We start from the raw sequence: 14,987 nt of genomic DNA, 5'->3' as shown, positions 1-14,987 counted from the left end.
TACATAAGTGGTCCATATAGTGAACGTGATGTAGAGTTATTCACATTAACATTACAAAGGACAATGGAGCACTCTACATCTGGAAGAAAATAAATGTAATCTTCACATACGGAAAGGCTTCTTCACAGTAGGAGCTGTGAAAATGTGGAATAGACTCCCACAAGAACTATTTCTAGCCAGCTCAGTCGTGTTTTTTTTAAATAGATAATTGAACCAGGGAATATCCAATTGCCTTCTGGGGGATCAGGAAGGAATTTTTTATCCTCCTGGAGAAAATTGGGCCATAAGATTTTTGCCTTACTCTGGATCAACTGTGGGTGAGTTTTCTACTTTTATTGATTATAGTTTTTTCTGTTGGTTAAGCTATTTTTATCAACCAATTTAACAGCCCATAGCTGAAAGGTAAAACCTGCTCTGGATACAGGTACATAATCTCAAGCAGTTATATTGTAGGTTAAGCTAAAACATTTTTTTTTTCTGTTTTCTATGGAAGTATAAAGTATGGAAGAATAAAACCCCTATCAGTATGCCATTGAGGAAAGTTCCCTTCAGTGGTCCTAGAGACAGAACTGGAAGTTCAAGGAAATGAAAAAGTAAGGGCAATTCTTCTTAGATCAGCCTCTCTAAACAAGGGTTCTATGGAAACTCAAAGTTCTCCACTAGAGGCTGAAAGGGGTTACTTGAACAGTAGTGAACTGATCTCCCACCTACACGGGCTACCAGTGGGGTTACATCTACATTGATAATGATAGATAGATAACACCAACATTTGCACTCTCTTAGGTTTTTCTGCTATCATTATTACGAATATTGCATCATATACAGGTGGGTGTTAAAAAAAAAAAAAGCTCTCTCATGGGTATTAATTTATTAAGCTATGCCACATTCTTTACTTTTTATATAAAACTTTCTACAACTTTCTGATCTAGCTAATACTGGGAGATGTTAGTATAAACACTTTTAGCAGGAGTTACCCAACAAATGAAATATAGTTGTCAGGCAAGTTGTGCCCAGCACAGGTGTCCCCTTAGTAAGATTTACCCTGATATTCTGGGGACAACTCTAAAGTTTTGAATTTCCACTCACTTTGTCTCAGTGACAAAGGTCACCAGTACAAATAGTGGTGAATATCTTAAAGGGGACACAGACCGCATTAGAAAAATCTCTCTCTCTCTCTTCCTCGCACTGTCTTAAAATAGAATAGAGGTTTTCCTTAATGAGAACATGTATGCTACTCAGTTACATGGAAGAGCTGCATATATCATAAAAGCAGCTTTTTACCAAAAAGACCATCATGCTACAAGACGGAGTGCATTGGTACAAGAGAGACTAAAGTCCTACTGTTGCCAGGTGCTTGGCTACGAATGGAGAGTGAGAGGAACACTCTCCATGCGTAGCCAAGAGAGGAACACACAGGGGCTATGTAACAGCTATATTAACAAGAGGCGGGAGCTGCTGAGCAGAAAGAGTTCAATAGACTGAGTCAGGCAGCATTGCACAGTGGAAAATGTAGTTCAGAGGAGAGATAATCTACTGTAATCAAAAGCTTTAGGACTGCATTTCCCAGACTGAGATTGTGAGGAGGAGGGGAAAGAGCTGCATTTTCTCAGGTTGTACAGAATATAGCTTTCTCTTGCCATGAGAGTGCACATCTCTGTCCAGCGTGCACCACTACTTCTGCATTATGGCGGCCTAAGCAGGATCCAGAGCGCGGAGTTATTGCTGTCTGTAGGCTTGACTGGGACTATTCTCATGTGCACCAATGGTACAACTGGTCCCAACCCAAGCCGGTTTAAGAGTTAGGACTAAAGACTACACACCTTTGCTGCTGTAATACCGAGACCTTCACCTAATGCTGATGCCAAGAGGTAACTCTTAGTAGACATGGCACCATATCCTAGCCATCCTCCCAGAGTGCATTCTAGACTATAGCTTTATTATTCACTTTGCAGTTATTCTTCTATGCACTGTTTATTGTGGAGTTTGCTGGTTCATGGGTTAATCCCAGTCTAGTTGTACAGAACTCTATTTTAAGTTATATTGGGATATTTATTATACTGTCTAGCAGACTGTGTCTAAACCTACTTTCCATATGTTCATTTATGCTCAAACCACCATGTATTCTAACCCGTACCAAAACGTTGAGTTAATTTACCACTAAATGGTCATGTGTCTATTTCCTGGTGCTAATTCACAGCCGAATTAAAGATATCTACACTCGTGTTCTCATAAGTGCTTGCCTTTAGTTTCATTTAACCAGGTGTGTCAGAAAGGCTATGGATGTTCTTGGAGTCGAGGTGCAAAACAGAGAACCCGCATTACAAAGCAGCTCCTGCGGGGAGCAATACACTACCAAAGATAAGGTTGTGTGTAAAAAAAAAAACTATTACCACTGCCCAGTGTTTCAACTTTCCCTCAACCTATTACAGAAGAGCTCTTATGACGCATTACCAGACTAGATGTGTCCTAACATGTCACATCTAGGGTTGTAGGTGGTACATGGGAATTGCAATAATACCAGCTGTGCAGCAGGAAAAAAAGATGTTTTCACTTTTTTCTCTGCAAGTAAATTAATTGATAATGACATTAGCTCAGTGGAAAACAATGTAATTCCATTGCATAACCAATGAGGAGACTGCCTGCTGCACCAAGCTATAATGAATGAGAGAATAAACTATCCTAGGGCCTCCTCACCCTCTCAGATGTAGCAAGACTATACTTGGAAACAATCACTTTACTGATCAATTCTAATAACCATAGCTGCAAATGCCATTTATACTAGAAAATCCAAACAATTTTACTCGACAACTTCTCTAGTGTCTCTAATCCATTATAAAATGTCATATGTTAATATAATTAGACTATTTATGAAACTAGTAAAATAAGACTTAGGGCTCTTTCACACGGTCCGCCTCCGTAGGCGGATCCATGTTGACTCAGCAAGGATCGATCCGCGATCCCCGCTGAGCCGGCGGATGACAGCTCCGTCTCCGCTTGCAGAGCGGAGAGGGAGGTGTCTCAGCCCCCGTTGCCCTCTATGGGGGATCGGATGAGAGTGGACCGCTTGTCCACTCTCATCAGATCCGATCCGATTACTAAAGGGATGAAAAAATAGGGTTTCCATCCGTCCAGATTTCACGGACAGGATCGGATGCGGATGGCAGCGGGTGTCAGCGGAGGTGTCTACGCTGACATCCGCTGCCCCATAGAGCTGCATGGAGGATCCGATCAGATCCGCCTAAAAAACTGACAGGTGGATCTGATCGGACCGCCCGTGTGAAAGAGCCCTTATACATTGAGCAAAAGGGAGTGGAGATTGAGGTAATTAAAAAAGTAGAAACATTTCTAGAAAGCTGTCCAGTCATTTTATGTCTGTCTTTTCTCTTACTTTTGAGAGTGGCATAAATATAAAGTCAGCAAATGTTATTGCCCATAATGAAAAAAAAATCTCTTATGGCTCTTTACAACATAAACTAAGGCTATGTGCAGGGAAACCAAGCAAATAAACTTAGGCTAGAGAACCAAACTAATGAAAGGCTATGCTTACACTTAGAAGGCACGTAATCTGCATAGGTCTCAGTATGCCCCAGCTCCTCAGTGTCTTCATCTTCTTCCTCCTCCTCCACTGGATTTGGAGCCTGCTTAACAAGATGCAAAAGACTAACAATGTAATAAAGGGAGAAGGGCAAGGCCTAAAAAATACTATACATTGATTGTTATCTTACCCGCTGCTGAACAGGAGTACTGATTATGGCTTGAAAATCCTCAAATCGGTTGAATCCAGTAAATGAACGAGGGGTGGGAAACAGCTAAAGATGGAATGAAAAGCAGACAATGATGTGGTTGGTAAAACACAAAATACTTTTTTAGATGTACCGTGCCTTAAAAAAAGTATTCACACCCCTTGAAATTTTCCATATTTTGTTATATTACAACCAAAAACGTAAATGTATTTTATTGGGATTGTATGTAATAGACCAGGAAGTGCCTGAAGACGCCACTTCCAGTGAAATGCATTGAGGTTAAGCACAGCAGCATCACTTCCGGTTTACGTAATTTCCGGGCGGGGTGGAACGCATGCTACGGGAAGCGGCATTTCCGAGCTGCAAGCACACAGGATTTTAAAGTTAGTGCTACTGGAAGCACTTGAGAATGTGAGTGTTCTTTTACTTTTTATTGGAAAAAAACGTTTTAATAAAATATATTTTTGCGCAATGATCACTTTCAATTCAATCGTTTTTGGGAATTCTGAGAAACAACCAAAGTTTGGGCCAACCACTTCTGGATTGCTAAAGCAAGCTCACTCATCAGATCCAGAGTGAAATATCTCCATAACAGAGAAGGCATACCACAGCTGTTTAGGTCCTGGAGGCCTGATTTGTTCTGGTAAGTGGCCATTACTTACCAAGGTGGAGGAGCACAGAGCACATATACACCAGCGCTTTATTGGTATGGGGACACGCAGGAATAACACCCTTCTTTTAAGAGACTAATGAACTTTATGTTTTTATGTGAAGTCACTTAAATTGTCTAGAAAATACATCACAGCAACTATAATTAATATAATTTATTGAATTATTATCTTGGAATGCACAGTTATATGCCATTTGCACATTGATATTTTTTGCACAATTTATTTTGCACTTTGGAAGCACGTTTGCACTTTTATATTAAGCACATAGTTACTTTGTATAACAATATTTTTATACATTCGATTAAGGGTAGTATCGCCTCACAACAACCTACATACCTAATATAAACACATACTTAAATTGATGGCGACATTACCAGATCTATCAACCATACCACAAGGATAGGCGTCAAATTCTAAACTCCTTTTCTGTCAACAATGGCTTTCTTCATGCCACTCTTCCATAAAGGCCAGGTATGTGAAGTGCACAACTAATAGTTGTCCTGTGGGCAGATTCTCCCACCTGAGCTGTGGGTCACTGCAGCTCCTCCAGAAATACCATGGGCCTAATGGCTGCTTCTCTGATTAATGCTCTCCGTACCCAGCCTGTCAGTTTAGGTGGACGGCCATGTCTAGGTAGGTTTGCAGTTGTGCCATACTCTTTCCATTTTCAGATGATGGATTGAACAACTCTCTCTGAGATTTTCAAAGCTTGGGATATTTTTTTTATAACCTAACTCTGCGTTAAACTTTTCCACAATTGTATCCCTGACCAGTCTGGTGTGTTCCTTGGCCTTCATGATGCCATTTGTTCACGAAGATTCTCTAACAAACCTTTGAGGGCTTCACAGAACAGCTGCATTTATACAGAGATTAAAATTACACTCAGGTTAGTCGGGTTGACAAAAGAAAAAGTCCATCAGGCTCAACCAATAAAAAACGGTAAAGAAAACACAACCATACAATCCCATATATACACAATCTTATACCCGCAGTTGATCAAGAGGAAAAACCCCAACAAAGCATGATACAATTTGCTACAGCAGGGGAAATAAATTCCTTCCTGATCCCCCCAGAGGCAATTGGATATTCCCTGGATCAACTTTACCTATAAATATTAGTACCCATTTATATTATTTACACCTAGGAAAGAATCCAGGCCTTTTTTAAAGCAATCTAGTGAGCTGACCAGAACCACCTCTGGAGGAGACTCTATTCCATATTTTCACAGCTCTTAATGTGAAGAAACCTTTCTATATTCGGAAACAAAATCTCTTTTCCTCTAGATGTAAAGAGTGCCCCCCTTGTCCTCTGTGATGACCTTAAAGTGAATAACAACACTAAGTTCACTATATGGATTCCTTATGCATTTATCATGTTAATCATATCCCACCTAATCTCCTCTTCTCAAGATAGAATAAATTCAGTTCCTATAATCTTTCCTCATAGCTGAGCTCCTCCATGCCTCTTATCAGTTTGCTTGCCCTTCTCTGCACTTTCTCAATATCCTTTTTGAGAACTGGTGCCCAAAACTGAACTGCATATTCCAGATGTTCCTAATGATTTGGACTCTATTTACTAATTAGATGACTTCCGAAGGCAATTGGTTCCACTAGATTTTAGTTAGGGGTATCAGGGTAAAGGGGGCTGAATACAAATGCACACCATACTTTTCAGATATTTGTAAAACATTTTGAAAACCATTTATCATTTTCCTTACACTTCACAATTATGTGCCACTTTGTGTTGGTCTATCACATAAAATTTCAATAAAATACATTTACATTTTTGGTTGTAATATGACACAAAATGTGGAAAATTTTAAGGGGTATGAATACTTTTTCTAGGCACTGTAACATCACTGAAATGCTACATGTCAAAAAAGCAACACTAACCAGCAAATACAAATAAATCTATCACGTAGCACCATTTAACATGCACCGTATACAGCGCATTGACAAATAATACTTAGCTGCATCACTCCAAAGCAGAAAAACTAGAGAATTTTTGACACACAGATTGCAACACCACACATTATAATATAGTAAGATGCAAACTAGTTTTCACACTCGTAGTAAACACTTTAAAGCAGTGGTCCTCAACCCTGGCCTACAGGGCCCACTAACAGGCCAGATTTTAGGTATTAGCTTGAGGAGATGCAGACTAGAGTACTGCAATCACTGAGCAGCAAATGATATCACCTGGGATGCATTTCAGTTATCTTGAAAATCTGGCCTGTTAGTGGGCCCTGTAGGCCAGGGTTGAGGACCACTGCTTTAAAGCACATCAAAAACCCCAAAACAAATATGTAGCTTACCAGTCCTTAGATGCTATCGCTACATTGGTTTTCCCTTTATAAGCTTTATTCCCTTTCGTTTCACCTGGAAATCCTGTGAACAACACACTTTCTGTCCTCTTGTGGCTACACTAACTTCTCCACTGTATCTATGGAGGGAGCAAAGGTTGTCACATAGACTTCACAAGTCTAAGTGATATCTGAAATGCCTTTGGTCCTGCATTCCTATTCCAGGTGAAAAACCCACAAAAAACAAAGCCAGTGTCCCAATGACAACTCTGGAGCCTGCAAGCACACTGACTATGGGAAACAACTATATTTTTGTCTTTACAGGTTTACCGCACAAAGCACATTTTTGCCTCCTTACCCCTCATCTAACAGTTTTTTTTTTTCTTTTTAATAATCTTTCGTAAGCTCCACCCAAATACCCTAATCTAAAATGTAACCTTGCCTCATACCTTTCGCTTTAAAATCAAAGCCAACGGAGGTGAATTTTGCAATTCAATTTATTTCGAATGTCAAATCATAATAGGACTATTTTCCCTTAAAATCCTTTTAGTTATTTTAGGCAGGATTGTCATATTCTGTACAAATCCCAAAAGCCAATACACCTACATTACAGTAGAAATCTATGGTCACAGCATACACTTTCTTTTTTTAACATCAGCATTGTAATACAAACAATAGTTATAATTGGCAATCCAATATATGCTTACTTGAAAAATCACCTTTCATTTTGTGAGCGTTGCCTGACATCTCTTTCCATGGCTTCCTGTATTTCCTGCATGTTTTTCTGCTGTTTAGGACCCTTTGTCAGTTTATTTGGCAGATCTGAACGAACGCCCCATGCATCTCTATGGGGCATCGGATGTCAGCTTAGACATGTCCGCTGACATCCCATCCGATCCATCAAATCTGGACGGATGGAAACCCTATTTTCCATCCGTCCAGCGGATCGGATCAGATGGGATGGAATGAGAACGGACAGACGGTCTGTTCCCATCCGATTCCCCCATAGAGAACAGCGGGACCTGACAGCTGTGTCTCTGCACACAGCGCGGAGACACAGCTGCCATCTGCCTGCTCAGCGGGGGATCGGCGGATCGATCCCCCGCTCAGAAAAACTGAGTCTGCCTGACGGACTCCCTGTGTGAAAGGGGCCTTACGTTCAATTTCTAAGAGCTAAACATTCCATGGTACCTTGCTGCCTACAAGCTGTGATTCCTGTACTGGTTAAGTTTCCTGAAACCCCTCCTCTCAGCACTTCTGTAGTTCAGAAGGCAGGCTCTATGAAATGTGTGACACAGTAGTGGCTACTCACAGAACATAGTGAATATGTGTCACAGAATTCAAGGAAGCAAATGTGTGAGGATCTCATGCACACTGGGTAGTTTTGACACTACTGTTAGGGGCGTCAGCCATTTTTATTGCTGCCTCTAAACCAGGGGTCTGCAACCTTTAAGACATAAAGAGCCACTTGGACCCGTTTCCGAAGGAAAAAAAAAACTGGGAGCCGCAAAACCTACAAAAACCTACCGGGGGGTCGAAAACAGGGACGTAATTAGAAATCACAGGGCCCCATAGCAAAATTTGCTATGCCCAATGATCATACCCCAATGCAGAGACCAGCGTACATGCCCCTTTCAATGCAGTGACCAGCATACATGCCCCTTTCAATGTAGTGACCAGCATACATGCCCCTTTCAATGTAGTGACCAGCATACATGCCCCCCTTACAATGTAGTGACCAGCATACATGCCCCCTTACAATGTAGTGACCAGCATACATGCCCCTTTCAATGCAGTGACCAGCATACAGTACATGCCCTCCTTCAATGCAGAGACCAGCGTGCGTGCATGCCCCCTTCAAAGCAGTGTGTGGCCACCCCCCCCTGAGGCATCACTTCACTTGCCTCACACTGGTGCCTAGCGTGCTGCTGCTGACGTCTTCTTCATCCTGCATGCGCGCCGCTGCCCTCCTCTCCGACAGCGGGCGGGAAGGTGACGTCGGGACGGTGCGTGACTAACGCACGCATCACCCCCCATGCCAGGACAGCGCCACAGTGGGGAGTGTCGGGGCGCACAGTGCGCCTCCTCCCCTCGCTATCATCCGCCCCGGAGCCGCGGCAAAGGTTCAAAAGAGCCGCATGCGGCTCCGGAGCCGCGGGTTGCAGACCTATGCTCTAAACTCCACTGCATGTTCATGCACATATAGACTTTTAGCACTGTTTTGTTGCAGAAGAATTTAGTGTCAAACCCCCTGCCCCAAAAAAAAAATAAATAAATTGCCAGCGCGATCTGGAGCAGCTGCGTTTTGGCAGAAAACATGCTGACAGCAAATAAACTCTTAACCACTGCTAAGCGGCGGTGCCCAGCACTTTTTTTTTCCTAAGTGGGAGGCTAACAACCAGTGACTAGCCACTGCGTCCTTTACAGATTAGTCATGAATGTACACAAAAGAATTGCCGGCAATAATGAAATTAAGAGGAAAAAGACAAACAAACAGCGTGCCGCCCTCAAATTCATGCTAGGCTATTCGGGTCTGGTATGGATTCTCAGGGGAACCCCATACCAAATTTAGAGCTGCCCCCCCCCCCCCCCCCCCGTGTTGATGAAGACAAGGCCCACATCCCTGGCCGGTGGTTGTCCCCCCCTTATCTAAATGTGTATGGAGTCCATAGTATCCCTACTCATTGACCGTAAAAGTGAGTAAAAACACAACAGTTTTTTAACAAGTCTTTTCTTAAGAAAAAAAAAACAAAAATTGTCAAACGTCAATCACGATGAATGCCGGCCACCAACCTGGAAAAAAAAAAGAAAAAAAAGAGGGTCACGCCTGATGAAGGTTCCCGCTGAATGACAGCTCCACTGCTAAATAAACTAAGGGCCGGGGCTGCCCAATGATGTCACTGGATAACTGTGCCCCTTGTGATGTCATCGACCCAGCATGCAGCAGTTGATGGCATCGCAAGGTGGCAGGGTCACCCGTGATGGCATTAGGTAGCCCCACCCCTTCATTTATTTAGTGGTGGAGCAGTCATTCGGCAAGATCCTTCATCGGGTGCGGACATCTTTTTTTTTTTGTTCGGGTCGGTGGCCGGCATTCATCATGATTGATGTTGGATTTACACTGAAGAACAATTTTTTTCTATACAGTTAGTGTTTTTACTATCAATTACTACTCATTCACATTGGGGGAGGGGCCGAGATCTGGGGGCCAGATTCCAATAAGTCACCCTCCGGCCAAGGTTTTACGCTGGAAGCCCCTGTCCTCATCAATATGGGGCCAGGTGCTTTGGAGGGCATTTGGCCTGCTATGTTTCAGAAAGGTGGGGGTGGGGGGCTGGCTCATCCCCCCCTTTTCTGGCCTACCAGGCTGCAGACTCAAAGTCGGGGTCTGGTAAGGATTGGGGGGAGGGGCTACGCGTGTTTTTTTTTTCAATTCAATTTTTTATTACCTTATTCTTTTGTTTACATTCATGAGTCCTCCTTAATAACTGGCTATTCACTGGTTATTAACGATGCTCCTAAACATTGCTTACATACTGCTAAATGCTGGCAAACGCTAAATATTAGTGTTTTTTATCCAGCTTTTTTTTTTAAGCTTCTAGTGCGCATGGAGCCTTCAGGTTATTGGGAGTTAGCTAGAAATATTTAAAATACAATGTGGAAATCAATATATGATTTTACATTTTGAACATCTGCTTTATCATCCTGCATTCAGAAGGCAATAATGTGATTTATAGAGCTTTTCAGAGAAGGATTTTTCTTGATTTTGGCTCTCATCTCCTTTTCTAACAAAGTTCTTACATTTCCTTGTACAATGATACATTCAACAAAGTATTGTACTAAAAGGCACGTCACAGTATTAATACAAGATCGCACCCATAGACACCCAAAGGTTGATCAGGCTCTTGAAAAATGACTTGTCTAGGATGGATTTTTCCAACAAATTGGTTCTTTTCCCCAACCTAATGCGGACAATGAGAGTATCTGTAAAAAGCATGATTAAAATTGGCCTGAACAATCAAATGCTTTCGTCACAGTCATTCTACAAAACAACCATACCATAGCTGAATCCTTGAACTTCTGTCTTATGTTTATAGGTAGGTACCTTTAGACAGGCAGTTAAAGTGCATGTTAGGCCAAAATTTCTGTTTTTAAAATGTCTCTTTTTCTTGTGGATGTTAGTAAATAGACCATCTTCCCTTTCCATGTCTTTGTTGCTGTCAATACCGGAGGATCCTGCCAGTTGCCAGATCTGCTTTTGCAATCTGACCACATGAAGCTTGGAAGCAGATCCATGCCAGTGTGGTCAGTTTGCATAGTGGGGCTCCCTTCTTAGAGCATTAGGACACCAGCCTTTTGCAGCTGCAGCCTGTAGCAGTGCAGCACATACAGATAGGAAATGTACTTCACCACTATGAGTGACATAATAATTTGCCCGCTCGCTTGCTAGAGACAACGCTCCCTACTATGAGCAACGAGGACATAAGGGAGGCTGCCAAATAAATAGAAAAAAAAAACAGGTATCTAATGTTTATTTTTTGTAATAGAAAAACTAATTATAATTCCCAAAAACAGTTTGCTGCCTAACACTTGGGTTTAACTTACCTTTGTTCACAAATATTTTTAAGAAAATATGTACTCCAAATAGACAATATTAAATTCAAATAAAATCAGAAAAATCTTATATTCCAAAATTTAACTTTAGCATTTCAAATGAAGAAAGCAACAATCAACCGTATGTATGCTTGAAATAAAGTTAAAAAGACATCCTTTTATTATTATTAAGAAAAAAAAAAAAAAAAGATTAAAAAAAAGCTCACTGATGTGCTGGTGTCCTGAGGAGGTGTGTTGACATCCCATATTGTCGGTAAACTATTAAGACTGTCAGCTGGCAAAAAGTCATCGGTGTCTGTGATGCCAGATAGTGAATCCGGGGAAGACAGAGCAGAGCGGCTGGAAAAGTCATTTAAAAAATTGATTGGGTCCTAAAAAAAATAAAAAATAAAAATAAAATAAGAGGTTGTCCCATGAAACAGGTAGCTGCTGTGTGTATAATGACATAGGCATTTGTACTATCTCTGCCATGTACCACACCATTTTCAAACAATTCTCGAAAAAAAAAAAAAAATTAAACCATCCCTATTTTGTACTCTTTCACTGTATTGTCTTTAGTTTTGAAGAATTGATTAAACAAATAATGCACTACAAATGTATTACCTGCACTTTGTTTATTAAAACCAAACAAGTTTAAATAATTCTGAACACGGTCACACATTCTTTTTAAGAGGTTAAAAATATGCCAGAAAGGCAAAAACAAAAATAGGTAAAATGCAATAAGAGAAGCCTTTCACAGCTGTATATGAGCAATGGCATAAATGCATCTAGGAACAGATGCAGAACTCTACCACCCTGCTACACATCACAAAATATAGGAATTTCAACATCACTTGCAATATTCTGGCCTTCAGGTGGGGGCAGCGTAACTTACATAAGTGCAATATCGGTTAAAGTTGCTTATAATTCTATGCATTTATGGTCACACTTCAACCAGGAGATTTAACCGTGCAAATATCATTACATTACGTTTTTACTGAAGGTTAAGTAGTACAACACCAGAAGTCTTGTCTAATTTTTAAAACTTCCAGCTGAAACAATTTTATTTTTTTTTTTTACCTATACCTAATATGGGACACAGAAAAAAAAAAGGAGTGCATATACCTTGACTTTATAAAAGTATTTAACTTAAAATGTTTCATTTTTAGAATTTGAAAAAAAAAAAAAAAAATGCAACCTTACTTGTAAGGTTGACAAAAAGGAAACCGTCAGATGGAAACCTTGTTTAACAAAAACACACTTTAATTTACAATTTTGTAGATTTGTATGAATAATCCTGGGTGATCTGTTTTGGAATTTCCACAAAAACCTTATTTTAAAGTACAGTATACTGTACAGTAGGCATAAAATGTCTTGTATCCTCAAAAGATCTTTGTTCAGTTGATTCGCTTACAATCAAAAAACTCTGCGTAGCCAACTTTAGTGCAAAAGTCTAAGCTTAAACAAGCCTAGTTTATTTGTTTTAATATCAGAGGGAAAAAAAATATGATAGCCAATGTGGATTAAAATTCTCCAAATTAGAAAAAAAATAATAAATCAGCTAATTTGTAAAGTAGGCAAAGGAGTAAAATTAAACATTCCTGTTGGTAAAGAGCTGCCCAGTGAATTATACTACAAAGAGAGGCATGCCACCATTTACGATTTTCTGAGAAATAGCAGTAACACTTGGAAAAAGAGCTCATGACTGATCTTACTGGAAAGGGCTGGAAAACCACTGAGATCATAGAGTGAAAACATTCAGCTGTATCAAACCATTGCTGACACAGACTTCACTTCAATAGTGTCAACAGGCTTCACAGTGTTTCTATAGTCACTTAAAGCTAGAAAATGCAATATCACAGGCACTGTCTGCCTTTTAGAACACCGTTCTGGTCAGGTATGTGGAAAGCTAGGAATCTTACGTTGCCTTCTCCCCTATTATCCTTATTAGCTGTTTATAATGTATGACTGACATTTTATCCTAATACCCGATATAGTTTTATTATTACTCTTTTTAACAACTAGTCCATGAACATAGTATCCATGAAATAAAACAATGGTTTCATCTGAAAGTTAACAGAAAAAAAGGGAATTTTAAACTCTACCCCAACTTACTGAACTACCAATGATTAGAAGAAACAAACAAGGAAAACCTGTAGCAGTGCTTGTATTTCAATGGGAAAGAGGTGCTGGAAAATGAACAAAAAGCGAAAATGAACAGTAAATGGGAGATGAAGAATGATTCCGATTTATGGAAGTCCAGGAGACCACACCTAAATATTACAATCACTCCAAGAGACCACAATGCAAGAAGTCTATTAATATTGGGATAATTATATAAAGCAGAACATCTGATGTCATTAAAATGCAGAGAGTTAGTAAAAAGAAATATTTGATCATAAAAAAGTTAATGTAAAAGAAATGAGATGTGATGTATTGTATGGTTCATACAATATGATGCAAAAGATGAAAATTGTATTTCCATGTAACACCTACTAATATGGCTTTTTAAAGATGAAAGTTAAAAAGTACAAATAAAATTATATTACAAGGCATTTGTGAAACCACAATCATTTGTAGCTACTATTCAAAACCTACTAATAGAAATGTACATCTACAGGAGGTGGACATGCAAGATCTTCACTTGTCTTCATAAGAACTTGGCCAATTGCCTTTTTATATGGTATGTATAGTTTACTAAAAACCCTATTAATTGTTCATAGTTATAATTCATCATAGTTCAGTTAAAATTCATTAAAACCCTAAACTTCTACTATCAATGTATGTGTCAGTCTGTTTACAGAATGGTCTACCTAAAATCAAATAAAACTGGGACAAACCAATGCACACAACTTCGTCTAATGCTTACAATCAATGCACAATAATGAAAAACCTCTTACAATTCATCATCCTTACACTGAAAAGCAAGTGTTATCATAGATTGATGCAAACTGATGTTATTATTCAAATTTACTAGTATGCAACAAAATCCTCTTCAAAGGAGACCAAACTCGCCAAATGATTTTCCCACTTCAGAACAAAAACAAAGACTATCATAGGATTACTGTCAAATTACAAGCTTTTGAAAAAGCCATAGTGCCAAGAGAAGGCATGTGCAGTAACCCACAGCAACCAATTAGCTGTAACAGTTTAGTACAACCATTGAAACAAAATAGGTGACAGGTTCCTCTAGGTTCCTGCACATTGCTGCTCTTTAAAATATCCTAGTATTTCTTTCCCAAAATCACCACTATTCGTTTCCTAAATACCAGCAAACAATATTTGGCAAGTTTTAACCACCCTCCAATGCAAGAAAGAAAACCTTGGAATAATCAGGCATCATACCCCCATCTCAGTTTATTTCCAAAAACGTTACATGTAATGTTCGCCGCTGTTTACTTCTCTAAAAAAATCATTCACATAAGACCAAGAGTAAGAAATCAACAAAGACTAATCTCCCTGCATGAAAAGCTTGTGTCCTTGTTGTTTCCAGACATTTTGTTTGCACCCAGTTCTCACACTACTGGCAAATAGTTTGATTATAATTTTATTGGGAGACACCTCCCCAATGTAGATATTACGGGAAGAGAAAGATCCTCCCCAGTGATATTATTGGCACAGAGAGCCCTCCCTAATAATATTGGGAGAAAGATCCCAAGATCCTGACATTACTGGAAA

General features: G+C 39.8%; 1 protein-coding gene across 4 annotated transcripts in view; it reads right to left on the bottom strand.

Moving 5' to 3' along the window:
• SBNO2 (strawberry notch homolog 2) overlaps window positions 1-14,987 on the bottom strand; it is a 197,775-nt gene that overhangs the window by 84,970 nt on the left and 97,818 nt on the right. For 3 of the 4 annotated variants that reach the window (XM_082264661.1, XM_082264663.1, XM_082264664.1), the window contains 3 exons: window positions 11,537-11,701; window positions 3,726-3,809; window positions 3,548-3,641 (listed from right to left, as the gene is read on the bottom strand). In XM_082264661.1, coding sequence (XP_082120787.1) covers window positions 3,548-3,641; window positions 3,726-3,809; window positions 11,537-11,701 — 343 coding nt within the window. The remainder of the gene's footprint in view (window positions 1-3,547; window positions 3,642-3,725; window positions 3,810-11,536; window positions 11,702-14,987) is intronic. The other variant, XM_082264662.1, reaches the window with a different exon arrangement.

The sequence above is a fragment of the Pelophylax lessonae genome (assembly GCF_965119305.1).
Source record: "Pelophylax lessonae genome assembly, chromosome: 1".
Classification (NCBI taxonomy): Eukaryota; Metazoa; Chordata; class Amphibia; order Anura; family Ranidae; genus Pelophylax; species Pelophylax lessonae.
Note: the sequence above shows the minus strand (reverse complement) of the source record. Positions and strands in the feature narration are given on the sequence as shown.